A 16,185-nucleotide genomic window follows, 5' to 3' on the forward strand; every position below is an offset into this window, starting at 1 on the left:
GGGTTCAGTGTTGGACTTGATGATCTTAAAGGTCTCTTCCAAACCAAACAGTTGTGTGATTTGAGCTCTCCTGATACCTTCACACTCGCCATGGTTGGCTTTGACTCTGTCTCTCTCCAAGTACTTTCACAACGAGAGCTTTGTGTTGTTTTTTGCTCCCCACTGTTGGGAGCTCTCATGAACAGCAAGTCTGAAGGGCAGGCAGGAGATGACTTGAAGTGTTTGCTTCATGGTTTGTTTTGAAAGTGGCTTGAATGAGCTTGGCCTGATGTGCAGCTGCCATTTAAATGTGCTTTGATTTGTGGAGGGAGCTGTTGGATGAGGGCCTGGTTCTGGGGGGTGTCTGGTGGGAATCTTTCTTATGGCTTCCTCTTCTTTTTGATGAAGAGAGGTGGATGATGTTCCTGTAGGTATTTTGTGTCCTTGGCCTGACTGCAGCTTGTACTTAATTAAGTAATTGCTGATAGAACTTCAGAACATGGAGACAACCAGAAGTCAGAGGGATTCAGCTGTAAAAGCTGAGTCTCCTGCAGCTGTGGTTTGCCTCTCTCAGGCCATAGCTCTGTGTCATTTTTGGCTTCTGAGTTGTGGCTCTCGAGCTTCAGTCCCTACAGATGGCTGCCATGAGAGAGGCACCCCCAGTCACTTGGGAAAAAAACCCTCTCTTGGGGGACAATTTAAGTGGGGTTTGAAAACCATTACCTGTGATGGAGTTAGCATTGGTGAGATCAGAACCTCAGCACTGCAGAGGTCCAGCATGTGAGTTCAGAAACCCCCAGGTGTGTCTGCCAGCCCTGCTGGAGGTGCACTTGGTGAAAAGCTGCCAGCAAACCTCATTCAGACCTCATCTAGAGCTGTGAGAAGAGTGACACCAGCTGCTTTGGGGAGACAAAGTGGCAAGGGTTGGGGTGAGGATTTGTTGGGGTCCTTCTGCCTGTGCTGGGCCTGTGGAGGAGGCACCTTGCTCTGAGTCTGCTGCAAGAACTTCCCAGGCCTGGTGGCATGTCATCATTTACTTATTTGTTAGTGTGAGCATAACTTTGTCTGACTCTCCCTGCATTTGTACTTCCTTTTACTGCCTGATGGGACTAAGTTCTTGGTGGCTTGAGCTGGAATAGAAGCTGGCAGCTTCCATTGCCCCTGTGCTCACACACAGATGGTTCCAGTTCCTGTATGGTCATACACCTGTTGCAAGCTGTGTGTCAATCCAAGGTCTTGCCTTTAACATCTGGAAGTGGATTATTTTCTAGCCACAGAGCTCAAATGTTGTCACACCCTTGGAATGCTTTCAGGGTATAGTAGTTTACCCCTGAGAGTGGTGATGGGAGTGTCCTCCTGAACAACTCTGCTGCTGTCTTCAGATCAAGTCCACAGGGAGCTGACATCCCAGCTGTAACTGTTGAGGTTACAAAACTACTGTAACCAAACCTCTGGTGTTTGTAACATCCACAGAGCGGTTTCACTTGGTTCTTGCCTGGTAAATGGGGTTTGCTGCTTTGGCTTATTGTCATTGTAAATGTATCCAAACTGTCCTGAAGCACTGAAATGCCAAGCTTTGGAAAAGTTTTTGAGTGTGTCATCTCCAGGTATGTTGTCTGTGATGTTTGAACTCGAGCCAAGCTCATTTCCTTTAATTACCTGTTAACCACTGCGTGTTAAGATGTAATGCAGTGCAAACCCCCCCCCCCCCTCCCCCAACCAGACCCAAACCTGTTCCACTGAGCTTTGAATCCCAGAGTACCATTTAAACTGTCACTAAAACACCTTGCTGTGACCTCTGTTGTTCTCACTGGTTCTAGAACCCCCAGCATAAGGTAGCTGTGAAGGCCAAACCATCTAATCCTTGTCTTTTAACTTTCAGCTTTGTGTTATTCTTGGAAAGTTTCGCACCACTTGTGAATTCCTTGCACCTTGGCGTTGGGAGCCCACTTCTGTTGGGCCCTCCTCCCTTACAGTTTGCTCACATTAAGACACAGTTGGCTCTCCAGCAGTTGACCTCGGTTGCTCCCAACGCTTCCGCACCTCCTCATGCGTGGTTAAGTCGGGTGGTTCCGAAAAGCACAATGTTTAGCCCTAGAGGAACTTTACCTCAGAGGCCCAGAGGACCTAACCCGTCTGGCGCAAAGCCTCCAGGATCCTTTCCGGGAGGAGGCGCAGGAGGGCCTCAGAGAAAACCCGCGCCCGGAGCTCCTCAGGGGGCGCCGCCGAGATGCTCGGGGCAGGAGACGCTTCAGTGGACGGGCTCCCAGAGGATAAACGTGCGGGTCACTCTGCACAGGCCCGACCCCAGGAAGGTGAAGGAGAAGACAAACCTGCACCAGGAGCAGAAGGGGGAGCCTCGCTCGACACGCTGGGATATCACCACCTGCTCGCCCGGGATGAGCGGGCCGAAGCCGCCCGGCCCGGCGCGCATCTCGGAGCAGAACGCCAACGCCCAGAACCGCTACACGCCGGAAAGCGCCTCCAGCATTCTCGCCAGTTTCGGGCTGTCCAACGAAGACCTGGAGGAGCTCAGCCGGTACCCGGACGACCAGCTGACCCCCGAGAACATGCCGCTGATCCTGAGAGAGATCCGGATGCGCAAGATGGGGCATCCTTTGCCCGGCCTACACGGTCAGAGCCGGGCGGAGGAGCCGGCGGGCGGCGCGGCGGTCAAGGGCAAAGTGATCGACTACGGCCACGCGAGCAAGTACGGTTACACCGAGGACCCTCTGGAGGTGCGTCCCTTCAACCCTGAGGCTCTGCCCGAGGAGCCTCTGGAAGCGCGTGTCTACGCTCCCGAGGTGCCCGGCGCCGAGAAGAGGGAGGAGTTCCCCCGGGAGCAGAGCGTGCCCATGGCTGTCCCCCCGCCCAGCGTGCCCTGCAATCCGGTGTTCCAGGTTGAAGATCTGATCAAACAGACCAGATTCCAGCTCGATTCCTCGAACCCTCGACCCTTCTTTCCAGCCGAGGCTCCGGGGAAGGTGTCCGGAATATGCGTAACGCCTCCTGGACTCCCGGGGGTGAAACCCGTATCCCAGCCCGTGATCGCGCCCATCATGCCACCTATGATGCCGCCCATCATGGCACCCTTGGTACAGCCCATAATGCCGCCGGTCATGCCGCCTCTTGTCCAGCAGCCCATGCCCCAGCACGTGATGCCACCGATGACCCAGCCGCCCTTCCCAGCCGAAATCCCCGCCGTAAACCACCACGAAAGACCTCAGCACGAGTCTGGGACGAGCCAGCCCACCGCCCCGAGCGGCTCGGGAGCAGCCCCCAAGCCCTTCCGCCCGCAGGCCGAGGAGCCCTTTCGATCTCCTTTCGGCATCGTGAAGGCGTCCTGGCTTCCCGTCCTCCCGCAGTCCGATGCCCAGAAGACCAAAAAGTTGCCCACCCCATCAATGATGAATGACTACTATGCCACGTCGCCGAGAATATTCCCACATATGTGTTCTCTGTGTAACATTGAGTGCACTGAGATGAAGGTGAGTGGCTCTCTCAAAAGATTACCCCATAAACCTGTCCTCGGCACCTTCCCTGCCGCCCTCTTTTAATGAACTAATTCTCCCCTGGGCGCTCAATGAGTCGTGCCGCGGGCCGCCCGCCTCAGATGCGCTTAGAAGCCGGCGCTGGTAAATCGCTGTAACGGCTGCCACGGCCTCCTCTGTTCCGCAGCTGCCACGCACGCTGGGTTTCTGTCTGTTGTTGCTTATTAAAGAGTGACCTGTGTCTCCTGCAGAGGGTTTCAAGTGACACAGCTGAGCCCTGCTCGGCGAAGCCAGACTTGGTGTCGGTTGAGTTTTGGGCGTTGAGGTGCTGGAGCGTGCCCCAAAAGGGAAGGGTGGCAGAGCTGGGGAAGGAGCTAGAGCACGAGTGTGGTGAGGAGCAGCTGAGGGAGCTGTTCAGCCTGGAGAAAAGGGGCTAAGGGGAGACCTTCTAGCTCTCTAAAGCTCCCTGGAAGGCGGTTGGAGCCGGGTGGGGGTTGTTCTCTTCTCCTAGGGATCAAGCCCTGGATGAGGCTGCCCAGGGCAGTGATGGAGTCCCCATCCCTGGAGGGGTTTCAAAGCTGTGCAGATGTGGTGCTGAGGGATGTGGTTTAGGGGTGACCTGGCAGTGCTGGGCTGAGGGTTGGACTCGATCCTGGAGATCTTTTCCAGCCAAAATGATGATGTGATTCCATAAGTAAAACATCGCCTTCCTGGCCATGATCCTGGGCAGCCTGCTCTGGGAGACTCTTCTTTCAGCAGGTGGCTTGGACTAGATCTCCAGAGGTCCTTTCCAACCCCTGCTGTGTTGGGTTTGGGGGATTAATGTCATGTGGGGGACAAAGATATAAGCAAAAGTCAAATCTCAGTGGGGTAGCTGAAAGATGTTCATTTATTTGCCCCCCTCCTCCTCCTCCTCCTCCTGCAAAGTCTGCCTGTAAAGAAAGCAGCCTATTGAGCTGCAAAGATTCAATCTTCCAGACGTGCTCTGTGTGACACTGACTGTCCCAGAGGCTGGAGGCTGGCCCTGGGGTGGCACAAAATGCTTCATTCATCTGACTGAGCATTCAGCTAGCAAGCCAGGGACAGTTTCACCTCTTGAAGGGAGAAATGGAAGGAGCTGGGGAACGCTGGGAGAGAGAAAAGCATTTTGAGAGCTGTGGGGGCTTTTTCCTGGAAGGCTTAGGCTTAGTCTGCCCAAAATGATCAGGACCAAAAATTGATAAGTCATTATTAGTCTCCTGGTTAAAGAATCTACAGGAATTGCATGGCAAGCCCATGGGGGGTGGTAGGGGGGAGGGACTTTGCAGAGTGATGGAAGATCACCAAGTCCTGTCTGTGCTGCCTGTGCAGAAGCCAAAGGAATGGGTAAGTTGGTGAAGCAGACTGAAGATCCCTCTTCGTGTTGGTTTACCCAGGCAGGGATGTGGCTGTCTGGGCAGCCTTGAGGACTTAAAAGGGAAGAATTTAGCTGTAAATGTGTACAATGGATAGATTTGGGGTGTCCTTAATGGGTAGACAAAGCCCTTCCCAAAGGTGTGCATCACTCAGGAGCTTGTTTGCTGGTGCTTTCTAAACCAGAGCAGAAGTTACTCCTAAAAGTTCCTCACCATTCACCTCAAGTTTTATTCAGGGTGATGCCTTCTGGTCCAAATGGTGCTGCAGCCAGGTGTGTGCTCTGCAGATGGCCTCCCCCGATGGTGGCTGCTCAACCTTTGCTCCCTCTTGTGGCTGCTCCTAGCTCTGCTGTATTGATTTCGTTCTGTATCAGTCTTGTTTTCCCTTCGTGTACGCCTGCTGCTGCTTGGGCAGCTCAGGCTGTTCTGAGCCCTCAAGGACGAGTCCAGGGAGTGACCTGGTGGAAGGCAGCTTCGTGGAAAAGGGACAGAGGAATCCTGCTGGACAGCAAGCTCAGCGTGAGGCAGCGACGTACCCTTGTGGCCGAGAAGGCAAACAACCTCTCCGAGTGCATCGAGAAGGCTGCGGCCAGCAGGTCGAGGGAGGATCTCCTCTACCTCTACTCTGCCCGAGAGTGGCTGCATCTGTGGAGTATTGTCCTCAGCCCAGGAGAGTCCAGCAGAGGCTATGAAGATGCTGAGGGGCCTGGAGCGTCTTTCTGAGGAGGAAAGGCTCTGGGGCTGTTGAGCCTGCAGAAGAGCAGCCCCAGAGGGGATCTGATCAGTGCTCAGCAAGAGCTAAAGGGTGGGGGGCAAGAGGATGGGGCCAGACTCTTGTCAGTGGTGTCCAGTGGCTGGACAAGGGGCAGTGGGCACAAACTGGAAGGTCCACCTAAAAGTATATAGAAAACCTTTCTTTGCTGTAAGGATGCTGGAGCCCTGGAGCAGGCTGCCCAGGGAGGTTATGGAGTCTCCTTCTCTGGAGAGATTTCAAACCCATCTGGGCATCCTGAGCAGTCTGCTGTGGGTCACCCTGCTTCAGCCTGGGGGGCTGGACTTGGGGGTCTCCAGAGGTCCTTTCCAGCCCCACCATGCTGGGATTCTCTTAACCAGATAGCTTGGGGGTCAGTCCTTGGATCAGCACTGTTCATGGCACGGGCAGTGGGATTGAGGCTCTCAAGCTTGCAGATGACACCAAGCCAAGAGATGTGGTTGACATGCTGGAGTGATGGGATCCATCCAGAGGGACCTGGACAAGCTTGACAGGTGGGCCCCTGCAAACCTTAGGTACTTCAGCAGAGGCCAAATGCAAGATCAGCATCTGGATTGAGGTAATTCCAAGCACAAATACAGGCTGGGGCATGAAGGGATGGAGAGCAGCCCTGTGGAGGTGTCACTTGAGAAGAAGCTCAGTGTCAGCTGGTGATGTCTGAGAGCAAAACCTTATCCAAGGCAACGTGGGTAGCAGCTGGAGGGAGTGGACTCTGCCTTTCTGCTCAGCTCTGGCATTTTACAAGTGCCTGTTGTGACAGGACAAGGGGTGATGGTTTGAAACTAAAAGAGGGAGGTTTAAACTGGAGAGGAAGGACCAGATGAGCTTTTTAGGTCCCTCCCAAGCTAAACCAGCCTGTGGCTCTGTGAGGTTGCAGCAAGCAGTTTAGAAATGCTGTGTTCTGAATGGTGTCTTGGTGACAAATGGGCTTGGAAGTAGACAGGTAGAGGGGATAATGTCAAACAGGAAGGGGTGAAGATGAAGAAAGGCACTGAAGGAGGAAGGCCACCTCTCTCTCCAGTGTTTGGAGATGCTGGACCTGTGAAAACCAAACTTCCAACCATGTGAGAGTGCTGAGTTTCAAGCTCAGACTATTTATGGTGCCAGGCTGTCTTGTGCATTGTTTTAACCCAGACCTGAAGTGCAGGCTCCTCCAGGATTCCTTCTCTTGAAGCAGAAGCTTTGTTGCTGATTGGAAGAGACCTCAAGAGTGTTACTTGGATGTACTGTATGAAAAACACCGTGGTTGTGGATGGATGTGAGACCTGACCTCTGCTCCTGGAGTGTCCATCTGCCTCTGGAGCTACAGTGATGGTTGGGTGGTGGCCAAAACATCTCTTTGGCATCATCTGAAGTTCTTCCTTGTTCCTTCAGCTTGGCTCTCCCATAACTGCAGTGAAAAATTGGCTGAGGTTTGGCTTGGAGTGAAAACCACTTCTGGCATTCCCCATCCCACTGCATTTGACCATTTCTCTCTCTAGGCCTTTTCAAGTTGCTTAATTAATGAGGTCTGATGGGGGTCAGAGTTGAAGATGGCCTTGAGATGACTGCAGCATCCCAAAGTGCAGAGCTCTGCTTTGAGTGTCTGACAGCTGAGCAAGCAAATGGATTCTCTGCTTCCTCTGCAGTCCAAAAGAGTCCTGAGCACCTCTTCTACAGAGCTATTGAAAGGTGGCTTTTGCTTCAGAAGCCACCAGTTACAGCTTCACAGATGGCTGGCTGTGGTCCCTGCAGCCAGGTGCCAGCTCTCTCACAACCTATTTAGCATTGAAACATTGTGGCTTTGGGGTGAGTGATAATCGTCATGGACTGGAAGCTTGCTGATGTTGCAGCAGCACCAGGAACACACAGGATTTGCCCTTTTACCTTGTGCTAGGGAGGTTCTCCTGGTGTTGGCAGGGATTGGCTGTGTTCTGAGAAAGGACACACTCAAGAAAGGGCTTTTGGAGATTAATAAAGGAGTTTAAAGAATGAATTGCTGCTGAAGGGGCTTGCTGATGCAGGAGGTGTCTCACAGCTGGGTGCAGCTGTGCCCTGCAGCCTGTTTCCCTGGGAAGAATACCCAGCTGTAGTCTTGGGTAGATAGAATCTCTCCTTAGTTCTGTCTCATTTCAGATCTGTTTCCAAACCCCTCACCATAACTGAGGCATTTTCTGAGTACTTGGAAGAGCAGCTTCGTTTTCAAGTGGCAAAGGGCTTGTGTTGGAGGAATGAAGTGGGATTTCTCTGTCCTCAAGCACCTCTCACCCTGGAGCACTGTGCTTTTGTGCTCTTGTCAGCACTCTGGATCACACTGACTGTTAACATTTTTGTTTGCTGGCTGAAATAGATTTAATGTGAAGGTGGTGAGGTCTTGAGTAGCCAAGCAATCCTTGAGATCAATCCAGACTGGGTGATGAAGGGCTGGAGAGCAGTACCCTGTGGAGAAGGACATGGGGGTGCTGGCGGGTGCAAAGCTGGACATGAGCTGGCACCATGCAGGCAGCCCAGAGCCAACCTGTCCCTGGGCTGAGCCCCAGCAGTGTGGGCAGCAGGTGGAGGGAAGGGATTCTGCCCCTCTGCTCTGCTGAGACCCCACCTGCAGTGCTGGGTCCAGCTCTGGAGTCCTCAGCACAGACAGGGACCTGTTGGAGCAGGGCCAGAGGAGGCCACAGCAATGGTGGGAGGGCTGGAAGCCCTCTGCTGTGAGGCCAGGCTGGGAGAGTTGGGGGTGTTGAGCCTGGAGGAGAGAAGGCTCCAGGGAGAGACCACCTGGGGGTCTTGCAGTACTTAAAGAGGCCTGTAAGAAAGCTGGGGTCAAACTTTTTTTTTACCTACTAACTGCTTTTACAACTGAAGTGTCATCAGAAGTGTTTCAGGTTAGGAAGTTGGGAATAATTTTAGGATAAGAGGCCTGAAGTTGTGCCAGGGGAGGTTGAGGTTGGACATGAGGAACAATTTCTTTCCCAAGATGCTTGTCAAGCTCTGGAAGAGGCTGCCCAGGGCAGTGGTGAAGTTTCCCATCCCTGGAGGGGTTTCAGAGCTGTGGTGCTGAGGGCCATGGCTCAGTGGTGCCCTGGCAGTGCTGGGGTAAGGGTTGGACTGGATGGTCTCAAAGGTCTTTCCCAACCTAAATGATTCTGTGATTCCTAAATGGAGCCTCCTGTAACTGAGAAGTGCAAGAGGGCATTGGCATAAGGAAGGCTCAGAGAAGAAGCTGTGTTTGTTAGGGAGGACAGTGTGCCTTTGTTGCCTGCCAGGCTCGTTGGATGGGAGCTGAAGATGCTGGGGAGCACCCTGGTGGACGCTGCGTGCCTGCTCGTGTGGGACCGCGGCGTGGGACACTGGAAGGCCAACCTCCTCTCATTTCCACAAGGAATTCCTTGTAGCCCTTGAGCAATATTCTTTTCTTGTCTGACCTTCCAGCTCACTGGTGGCTTTAAGAATAAGATTGCTCAGTAATGGCAAATGAGGGGGGGAAAATGGTGTGCACTGCTGAGCTGCTTGATCCTTGCTGGTGCGTGCTGTGTCCCTGTGCTTGCACGAATCATCATGGCTTTAAACTCCACTGTCTTCTACATCAGCATAAATCATTTGGGTCACTGTCTTGTAGCACATCTTGGTGTTGACAGGCTGATGGTGCTGCATTCACCACCTTCTGTGCTGCCAAAGCTCTGCCCTGGTCACAGGAATCCTTCCACCTCATGAGCTCTGAGTCAACCATCACGAGCTTTGCTTTCAGCCAGCGTGGTCAGCAGTGCTGTGGCTGAGCAGGAGTTCCTGATGCTGCCAACTGCCCACTGGATCAGCTGTTGTCTTCTAAACTGGCTTGTGCTCAGAAGTGAGGTGGCTTTTCACAATGCCGTTATTTGACAGAGCTCTGTTGTGTGGAGCTGAGCCTGCTGCTGCACTATTCAGCCCTTGTGGTTGGTGTTAAAAGTATTAAACCAGCCAAAAGCTGGGGTTTAAGGGTACTTAGTTGTCACTGACTGATGCCTTCCAGCCTCAGGCCATGCCATGTCTCTTCTCATTAGCAAACTGTCTGCAGTTCTTTCATTAGGCAGGTCACAAGTGGTGTTCCCCAGGGCTCAGCTCTGGGGCCTGTTCTCTTTAGTCTCTTTATTGGTGATCTGGATGAAGTGGTCAAGGGCACACTTGGTCAGTTTGGAGGTGACACTGAGCTGAGTGGAGGAGTGTTGACCTGCTGGAGGGTTGGAAGCTCTACAGAGTGGTCTGGCCAGGCTGGATTGATGGGCTTGAGACCAGTGGGATGAGATCCAACAAGATCAAGAGCTGGGCTCTGCACTTGGTCACAACAACCCCATGAACTTGGGGTGGAGTGGCTGGAAAGTGTCTGATGGAAAACAACCTGAGGTTGTTGGATGACAGCTGCCTGGATATGAGCCAATGTGTGCCCAGGGGGCCAAGAAGACCACCAGCATCCTGGCCTGGATCAGCAGTAGCATGGCCAGCAGGACCAGGGGCAAGGATTGAAGGGGTGTGCCCCTGTAGTGAGGCTGCATCTCCCACACTGGGTTCAGTGCAAGGACAGCACTGAGGTGCTGGAGTGTGTCCAGAGGAGGGCAGGGAAGCTGGTGAAGAGTAGAGCACAAGTCTTGTGAGGAGCAGCTGAGGAAACTGGGGTTGTTCAGCCTGGAGAAAAGGAGGCTGAGAGGAGGCCACCTGGCTCTCTGCAGCTCCTTGGAAGGAGGTTGGAGCCAGGTGGGGATTGGTCTCCCAAGAAAGAACTGATAGGAGGAAATGGCCTCAAGTTGTGCCAGGGGGGGTTTGTAGATGTGGTGCTGAGGGACATGGTTTAGTGATGACCTTTAGTGCTGGGTTAAAGGTTGGGCTTAATCTTGGTCCTCTTTTCCAACCTTCATGACTCTGTGAGTCTGGCTTAGTCTCATCAGCTGTTTCCCATGGCAAACTCCTATGTTAGGGTTTTTAATGCAGAATTGGGTGGAAGATTGGATTGCATTGACCTTTAGCTGTAAAGTGATCAGATGTGAACGTTCTGGAGCTGAAGGCCTGTGGAGTCTTGCCTCTGTTCAAACACTTGGCTTCAGGCTGCCACGTTGTGTCAGGGCGTCCCTTCGAGTCAGCTGAACTGGCTGTGGTGGTGATCATCGCTCTGACAACCTGTGAGAGCTGCTGATGGTTGCCTCTAATGCAGCCACATATTAGATCAACCTTTTGTGTTCAAAGTGTGGTGACATCAGCCCAGTGTGTTGCTGGAAGGAACAAGCTTGTTTGACACAAGACCTTTGGTTCATCTGCTTAATTCCTTCGTTAAGAGCTTCTGCTAATGGAGAATCATTCCGGTGTGTTACCTAAGGGGGAGCAAGCTGCAGGGAGAAGTTTGCCCTTGGCAGGTGAAATGTGGGGAAGGGAAGAATGTGACAATACCTGAGTGGGAATTGTGGTCCATTTTCCATGCTGATCCAACCTCTCTGGGTGTCTTCTCTCCCCCCCAGGACTGGATCTTGCATCAGAACACTCCATCTCACATCGAGAGCTGCCGCCACCTGCGCCAAGAGTAAGGAGCCCCTTTGAAAGGTTGTCTCAGTGTTGAAAGTGGTTGCTGTGCGTGGCTGTGGGCTGTGACAGCTGGCAGGTTTCCTGAATCCCAGCATCCCAGCATGCTGGGGCTTGGAAGGGGCCTCTGGGGATCATCCAGTCCAGCTCCCCTGCTAAATAAAGCAGGGTCACCCACAACGGGTTGCCTGGGATCACAGTGTCCAGCTGGGTTTGGAAGCTCTCCAGAGGAGGAGACTGCACAACCTCTCTGGGCAGCCTGCTCCGGGGCTCCAGAGCCCATCACAGGAAAGAAATTTTCCTTATGGAACGTGTGCCTATTGTCCTGTCACTGGACATCACTGAGAAGAGTCTGGCCCCATCCTCTTGCCCCCTGCCCTTTAGCTTTTGCTCAGCATCAATCAGCTCCCCTCTGGGGCTGCTCTTCTCCAGGCTCAACAGCCCCAGGGCTCTCAGCCTTTCCTCCTCAGAGGGATGCCCCAGGCCTCTCATCTTCACAGTCCTCTGCTGGACTCTTTCCAGTACTTCCTTGTATCTCTGAGCTGGGGAGCACAGACCTGGGCCCAGTGTGTGTGGCATCACTGTGACATCAGAGGGGGATGAGAGCCTCTTCTGATCTTCCAGTCGTGCTCTCCACACAGCGTGAGGGTGGTCACTGAATGCTTTCTAAGATGGCTTTAGCCCGATGAGTAAGAGCTGAGCTTGACCCTGGGTGGTCCTGGAGCACAGAATGGAGAAACTTGTGCTCCAGTGCTGCTGTTTCAGTCACAGTTGTGTTCTTGTCGTTTCACAGGTACCCCGACTGGAACCCCGAGGCTCATTCCTCCAGGAGGTAACTGCCTTTTGGTTGCAGGTTGTTCTTTGTTAATAGGTACATGGGTGATGAATGCAGTTAATTCTCCTCCTCTGCTGACTGGCAGGCTTTGTTAGTGCTGTGATGTGTTCAGTAGAAATTTGTGTGGGGAGCTTTTGTGGGTTTTCTCCTGCAGTGCTTCTACAAAACAAGCGACCTAGCAGCTGAAACTCTCACACGGGTGAGCATGAGCTCTGCATCTCAAGGCTGATGCTGTCAGCAGCCTCCTCCTGAACCTGTCTTCTCACTGGCCTTCAGTCTGGAAGGCACTGGCTGTGATAACAGCAGTGAGCCTGACCAGCAGTAGATCTCTGGTTGAACTGCAGGAGTGATTCTGAGCTGTTCAGACTGGATCTCGGTTCAAGCGCTCTGGGTTGCAAGCCAAAAGCAGTTTGACAGTGGGTGTGCTGGGTTTAGCTCTTGCATCACAGGCTGTGGATCCCTTGGGGAGCTGGGTGATTCCAAGCTGGACAAACACTGGAATTCATGAGCTCATCTCTCTTCTTTGCTGTCAAGTTTCTGAACAACACACCCTGAGGCCCATTCCAAACTGGACTGCAGTGAGAGCTGGTTCAGTGTGTGTGTGTGTGTGTGTTTCAACTTGCCTACAAACTGGAGTGATAGGGCTTGGAATTTTGCTTGATTTCTCCTGTGGCTTTGCATTAATTAGTCTGACATTCTGCCTAGGGTGTGAACTGCCCACAGAATCCCTGGCTCCCAGCATGGTGGGGGTTGGAAGTGACCTCTGGAGATCACGTAGTCCAACCCTCCTGCTAAAGCAGGGTCACCCAGAGCAGATGGTCCAGGGTGATGTCCAGGTGGGTTTGGAATCTCTCCAGAGAAGGAGACTCCACCACCTCTCTGGGCAGCCTGCTCCCACTATCTTTAGGTGGAATTTCTTGTGTTCTAGTTTGTACCTGTTGCAGCTTGTCCTCACACTGGGCACCACTGGAAAGAGTCTGGCCCCACTGGCTTGGCCCCCACCCTTCAGAGGTTGCTCAGCATTGATGAAGTTGTTTCTCTCCTAGATCTCTTTGTTACCTTTCCCATGTTCCCCATCCATCTGACATCTCTAGGTAGCATCAGTGTGTAGCAGAAGTATCTTTAGGTGGTCCCCTCCAGTCTCTTTGATTCCCACTCATTCTTTCAGATTTAACATCTGAAAGTTTCCAGCTTCCACACTAAACTTGGAAGAGGCAAGGAAAGAGTCTTAATTCATGGCTTTCATGGCTCCTTTTCCTATTTTTATTCCCCCAATAATGCTGCATCTTAGAGTCATAGAATCAATAAGGTTGGAAAAGACCTCAAAGATCATCAAGTCCAGCCTGTCACCCAAGACCCCATGACTACTAAACCGTGGCTTCAAGGGCCACATCCAGTCCCCTCTTGAACACCTCCAGGGATGGTGACTTCACCACCTCCCTGGGCAGCACATCCCAGTGGCTAACAACTCTCTCTGGGAAGAATTTTTTCCTCACCTTGAGCCTAAACCTCCCCTGGCACAGCTTGAGACTGTGTCCTCTTGTTCTGGTGCTGGTTGCCTGGGAGAAGAGACCAACCCCCACCTGGCTACAGCCTCCCTTCAGGGAGCTGTAGACAGCAATAAGGTCTCCTCTGAGCCTCCTTCAGGCTAAGCAACCCCAGCTCCCTCAGCCTCTCCTCACAGGGCTGTGCTTGAGGCCTCTCCCCAGCCTCATTGCCCTTCTCTGGACACTTTCCAGAGTCTCAGTGAGTCTCTCTTCCTATTTTTTCCCCCAGTAATGCTGCATCTTGTGACTTTAGAGGTTTTCTTTGCAGCTTCCTCTTGTTCCATCTGGGTTATTGCCTCCTCCTTGCTTCTTTCCAGTTGTCTCTCCCTATCCTAAACTCCCACACCCACGCTTACCAGCCTGTAAAACGTTCATGGCAGAGGCTCTCAACCTCCTCAGTTTGGTTCTTGGTATTTTTTCCCCCCAACCTTTCTTTTCTGCCTCATCCAAACTCTCTGTTTGCCTTTGCTCTGCTAGGAATGCTGTGGAGAAAAAGGAAAACCAGACGCCCCGGCGGCGCTCCAGCTCGGCCAGCCCCAGCCCCAGGCGCTCCCGGGGCTCCAGCTCCAGCTACTACCACCGCCGCTCGCGCTCCCGCTCGCGCAGCCCGGCCCGCTTCCGCCCCAGGCCCCGCAGCCGCAGCCCCTGGTACGCGCGGCGCCGCAGCCCCAGGTACCGCTCCAGGTCGCCGCACCGCTCCCGCCACGCGCCCCGCGCCAGCCCCCGGCCCCGCCGCTCCTCCAGCCACGATCGCTCCTCCAGGAGGTCCAGCCGCTCCCGAGGTACGGCCCGGCGCGGCGGGGTGGGGGGCAGCTCTGCACATAGAAGTATAGAATCAGTAAGGTGGGCAAAGACCTCAGAGATCAGCAAGCCCAACCTGTCCCCCAGCACCTCCTGACTAACTAAGCCATGGCACCAAGTGCCACATCCAAGCCCCTCTTGAACACCTCCAGGGATGGGGACTCCACCACCTCCCCGGGCAGCACATCCCAGTGGCCAATTCCTCTTTCTGGGAAGAGCTTTCTCTTCACCTCCAGCCTAAACCTCCCCTGGCACAGCTTGAGACTGTGTCCTCTTGTTCTGGTGCTGCTGGCCTGGGAGAAGAGACCAACCCCCACCTGGCTACAACCTCCCTTCAGGGAGTTGTAGAGAGCAGTGAAGCCTCCTCTGAGCCTCCTCTTCTCCAGGCTAATCACCCCCAGCTCCCTCAGCCTCTCCTCACAGGGCTGTGCTCCAGACCTCTCCCCAGCCTCATTGCCCTTCCCTGGACACCTTCAAGTGTCTCAATGTCCTTAAACTGAGGAGCCCAGAACTGGACACAGTACTCAAGGTGTGGCCTGACCAGTGCTGAGTACAGGGCAGAATGACTTCCCTGCTCCTGCTGGCCACACTATTGCTGACATCACCTAGTCCAGTCTCCCTGCAGTCAGCAGCCACACCTTCAGCTAGCTGAGGTTGCTCAGAGCCCTGCCTGACCGGAGCTGGGATGTTTCTGCCGCTTCTCTGGGCAGCCCAGAGCACCCACACAAGTGAAGCACCCACAGTGCCTCAACACCCACACAAGCGAAGAGCTTCTTCCCTGTATCTAGGCTGTGTCTCCCCTCTTAGTTTAAAGCCATTGCCCCTTGTCCTGCCACAAGAAGTCCTGCTCAAAAGACTGTCCTCATCTTTCTGCTAGGTGCTTGTGGTGGCTTGAAAATTGCCCCCCCCAACCTCACCTAGCCAGACCAGCTCAGTTAGCAAGCAAATGCAGCTGTATTGACAAGCAAGCCTACAATCTAGAAGTGCAATGAGCATGTGCAAAATACACACAGCATTTACAGTTTATAAACAGCACAAGAACCTCCCTGGACAAGCCAGGGGGGGCTACTAATAGCTTCCCTGCTCCCTTCCCTGTACAGAAGGGACAAGAGGGAGAGCAGAAAGTTGTTTGTTAATACTGAGCCACAAGAAAGCAATGCAGCCAAGGTTAGCAAAGCCAGCAGAAAGCAGAGCTAGCATCTGCTAGAGCTAAGGAAGTGAAAAGAAGCAACTGGCTTGTGTTGGTAATCTGCCCAGTAGGGTTACTTAGACCTTATCAGTATTTTCCTTTATACATCCACTGGTGGTTTGTTTATATTCTCCTGCTTTCTGCTGAAGAGCTGTGGGAAAATTTTCAAGGTACAGCCTGAAACTACCACAGTGCTGAGCTCCAGTGGGAAGCCAATGGAGGTGAAAAGCTGTGAAGGAAGTCGAGGTGAAAAGCTGTGAAGGAACAGGAAGTTCCAGAGAGCTCTTAAAGGGTGAAATGCAAACCATTTCAGAGCAGAAAGCTGAGGAAAAGCAGCAATTCATGATCAGAATAGGGATTTCCTGCAGAGAGAGAAGGCAGGCAGGAAATGAAACTTGGATCATGGAAGAGTAAATTAAAACAGCAGCTTGCAGGACAAGGAGCCAGAGAGAGCAGGACACAGAGTGTAGCAGAAGTCATCAAGGCAGTGAGTGCTGTTGTGTCAGTGTGGGAGAGGAGGATGCTAGTCTTGGAAACTTAACTTTTTGTGTTCCCTGCTGCAGAATCACAGAATCCTAGAACTGGTTAGGTTAGAAGAGGCACTTGAAACTCAGAGTCCAACCCCTAACCTAGCAGTGCCAGGTCACCACTAAACCATGC

The 16,185-nt window shown here is 53.1% G+C and overlaps 1 protein-coding gene across 4 annotated transcripts in view; it reads left to right on the forward strand.

Moving 5' to 3' along the window:
* The first annotated feature begins 1,968 nt into the window (after nucleotides 1–1,968).
* Nucleotides 1,969–16,185, forward strand: part of ZNF638 (zinc finger protein 638) — a 37,775-nt gene continuing 23,558 nt past the window's right edge. For all 4 annotated transcript variants that reach the window (XM_068149401.1, XM_068149404.1, XM_068149403.1 and 1 more), the window contains exons 1-4: nucleotides 1,969–3,467; nucleotides 11,093–11,154; nucleotides 11,947–11,985; nucleotides 14,013–14,317. In XM_068149401.1, coding sequence (XP_068005502.1) covers nucleotides 2,064–3,467; nucleotides 11,093–11,154; nucleotides 11,947–11,985; nucleotides 14,013–14,317 — 1,810 coding nt within the window. In that variant the 5' untranslated portion in view covers nucleotides 1,969–2,063. The remainder of the gene's footprint in view (nucleotides 3,468–11,092; nucleotides 11,155–11,946; nucleotides 11,986–14,012; nucleotides 14,318–16,185) is intronic.

The sequence above is a fragment of the Melanerpes formicivorus genome, unplaced genomic scaffold (genome assembly GCF_026170545.1).
Source record: "Melanerpes formicivorus ecotype bairdi unplaced genomic scaffold, bMelFor1.0.p_v2 SCAF_18, whole genome shotgun sequence".
Classification (NCBI taxonomy): Eukaryota; Metazoa; Chordata; class Aves; order Piciformes; family Picidae; genus Melanerpes; species Melanerpes formicivorus.